Source organism: Procambarus clarkii, chromosome 8, assembly GCF_040958095.1.
Source record: "Procambarus clarkii isolate CNS0578487 chromosome 8, FALCON_Pclarkii_2.0, whole genome shotgun sequence".
Classification (NCBI taxonomy): Eukaryota; Metazoa; Arthropoda; class Malacostraca; order Decapoda; family Cambaridae; genus Procambarus; species Procambarus clarkii.
The window spans coordinates 28,403,136-28,406,534 of record NC_091157.1 but is presented as its reverse complement, the minus strand read 5'-3'; the positions used below and the strand labels follow the sequence as shown (position 1 = coordinate 28,406,534).

Genomic DNA, 3,399 nt, shown 5'->3' with positions numbered 1-3,399 from the left:
GTTATCCCTTGGTAATATGTGTTGTTTTCCGACTACCCCACACCCCCTGTTGATTATGTACTGTAGAGGCTCTCCCACTCAATCAGTGGAGATGGGGGATGAATGACATGTGTTCATGGTCTTTGAGCACAAACGATTTGCTTGGGGTGGTTTTGGGGTACCGCACCTTCACCAGCCAGGTGTGTGGTCCCAGTTACCAGCACCATCACCGCCATGCCTCCTTACCCACGCCACCGCCCCGCTCCTCCTTGCCTGATCTGCTGCTCCACGGCTCTTTGCCTGAGCCGCGCCTCCATGCCCGTGCCGCTGTGCCACTCCTCCATGCACGTACCACAATTCCGTGCCTCCATTCCCGCACTGCCACGCCTCGATGCCCGTGCTGCACTTTCTTAACAAGTCGCAAGGTAGCAAGATCCCTTACTGGGTTAATTGGGTGACTCCTCGCTCTGGGCCATCCAGGTAGACACGTGTTATTAAGGAATGGATCGCCTCTTATGACATCGAACCCCACACCCACCCATTTTTAAAGCACAGATTATCTTAGGCTGTCTTCAATATAACACACACATAAAATATATTTGGATGTTATTCTTGTAATGCAAACAACAGGGAAACACCTCGTTCTTGTACAAATTTCATTTTCAACTCTCCGGATGCATCTATTCACATAGCAGTTACATTCATAAAGATAAAGATATTTGGTCAACTTAACATTACATCTGATGCCACTGTTCACGTAGCGTTTTCTTTCTCCGGAGGCAACTCGTCACATAACAGTTACACTCATAAAAAAATTTGGTGTACATATCCTTCCACATGATTGACCTTATCACGTAGCATTTTCTTTCACATGATGCAGCTGTTCATATAAAACACTCTTCTTTGTCATGTTCACATAAAGTTCTTAGTATGTTTTCTGCGTTCATCACATCTTCTTACATGATCTTTAAAATCAAATGTATAATTGTTTCCCTCATTCAGTAACTAGTTCTTTGTCAGATATTATCACCCACAGTACTGTCAACTACGGCAATGTATTTCTACTTATAAACTTATTATTTCTTACCAACACAGTTCTTAAACAAATCTACACTTTATTCAGTAAATAATTTACCAATGCAAACCAATCTTGATGTTTTCTAACTAAAATTATTTGTCAATCAACTGAATACAGTCACTTTCATAATTTCTTAAGTATATAACACTTCTCTCAACTGGAAAGAGTGATGTTTAACTTCTTTCATACTTTCTTAACACTCGTTATGCTTCTTGGAGTAAGAAAAAATAGCCAAAGGGAACTTTCATCACTGTTCTTAACTAAATATCACTTCTTTCAACTGGAAATAGGCAAGCCTACCGTATGCGAAAACTGACACAACCTCTCATTACCATAACTGATCACTAATTGGAGGGGCTGAGCTAGACCACTTATCACATTATATAATTACTTATTGGAGACGTTGAGCTACGGGTTGATAGAGAGATTCCCGTGTTCACCACATACAAACAGATTGCGTTATTCATTTCAACTAGAGAAAATAGTATTAGACAGATAGATTCAATATGGAGTGGAAGTTGCTCTCGCGATTGAAGGTTTCTTTAACCCTCACAGCACATCAAATGGTTATTACGTTTTCATATTTGTCCTCCATCAAATAGCGTTTGCATCCTATGTCCGTCTTATTTCTAATATAAAAGGAGAGCCCTGCTAGTTCCGGTAGGGTGCAGACGTGTTGCCTCGGCGCTCAGCAGTTGGTGATTGTTTGCCAGTCTGGCCGGTTGGGGGCGGGTGTGTCTCTGCCCGCCTGTGCTGACGTGGAGTTCACGATGGGGGTCCCTCTTCCCCTTGACGTCCAGGCCCAGTCTGTGGGCCTCGAATTCTCTGTGAAGGCTGGTTACCCGGAGATTGCACTGGCGTGTGACTTGCTTTCTGTCCCTGTGATAGCCATTTATGGGGTCGAGTTGGTAACGGCACGTCGAACGATAGTGAAGTTCACGGAGGAGTTAGTAGTAGTAGGCATCCATCAGTCTCAGGAGACTGATGGATGCGAGACTTTCTCCGTCGATACGAGGGGCGGACCTTACCCCTGCCGGATGGTGCGGGCACTGTGATCCTCTCTGATCGGAGTGGTGCCCTCACTTACGTCAGTGTGTATGGGGCACCCTTGGAGTTTCCGGAGGGTCTGCTACGGTTTGGCGCAGTGGTTAGTGTCCGGTGATTGTGGTGTCTTCCAGTCCACTCAAGGGTGTGAGGACTAACATTCGCACCCTGGGCATGAGGAGCCGGGCAGATATTCCGTCCTCTGTGCGTTCTATGGGTCACAACGTTCGGGTGTTTTACGCCCGACAGCCTCAGACGTGTTATCGTTGTGGCCTATTGGGCCATCAGGCTGCTGACTGTTCTGCGTCTGCCGTTGCGTCCATGAACCTCTTCAGTGAGGAGGATTTTTCGCCGCTTCCTGTGGAGGACGCTTTGGTGGATGTGGACGTTTCTTTAGCCGCGGGTGTGCCTCCTGTGTCGACTGTTGCGCCGCCTGATGCGCCCCCTGTTATTGTCGCCTCTCCTATGGCGGTTATGTCATCCCCTGGTGATCGTCCTGCCCTGGCTGGGGTTCTGCCGATTGCCTTCTGCTCGAATCCCCCATCTTCCAGTTCGTCCTCTGCTGCGTCTGACCCTGTCCCTGCATCCTTGCCATCTGTTCCGGCTGTGCTGGGTGTTGGGGTGGATCCGGCGCTTCCTCCTGTGTCTGGCCTGGTGCCCCATGTGATTGAGGATGCTGCCGTTCTACGACGTTCATCGGTTCGCTCGGTTTGTTTTGCACGTGGCTCTGGGTCATCCTCCGAGTCTGATGATGTGCGGCGTTCCCGGCGTTCTTCTTCTGTTCTGGCTGACGTTGACGAATTCGACGATTGTGGATCTTCCGGTGATGGCGGGTAAGGGGGGGGGGCTCCGGTTGTGGTGCATACTACGGTGATGACGGAGGTGCACTTGCCTGAGGATGCCGGTGTTTCGGCCTTCACTTCTGATATGGTGTCCGCGGATCCTGCTTCAGGTGCATTGACGGCATCGGATGGCTCCGGTTCTTCGTGGGGGTGGATCCCCCTACTGAGGTTCGTGGTAAGTGAGGTGGCCTGGTGATGGTGTTGAGAAAAGATGCTCGCTCTGGTGGTTCTGTGACCCCTTCCTCGTTACCCGTTTCCTCGGCAGCGGTCTTGCCGCCTCTTCCGTCTCCGGCCGTCTCTTCCGTGTCTCTTGCGTTCTCAGGGGAGGTGCTACCGTCCCCTCCTCCTATGCATACGACGGCGAAGCAGTCTCGGCAACCCTCGTCCGCATCTTCGGTGTCGTCTGCTTCCTCGCAGGGCGTGGTTAGCGCTCCCCGTCCTCGTTATGCGACTTGC

At 49.7% G+C, this 3,399-nt stretch overlaps 1 protein-coding gene across 1 annotated transcript in view; it reads left to right on the top strand.

Moving 5' to 3' along the window:
• Window positions 1–2,974: 2,974 nt before the first annotated feature.
• Window positions 2,975–3,399, top strand: part of LOC138360015 (uncharacterized) — an 8,847-nt gene continuing 8,422 nt past the window's right edge. Inside the window, exon 1 of the mRNA XM_069319915.1 lies at window positions 2,975–3,053. Coding sequence (XP_069176016.1) covers window positions 2,975–3,053 — 79 coding nt within the window. The remainder of the gene's footprint in view (window positions 3,054–3,399) is intronic.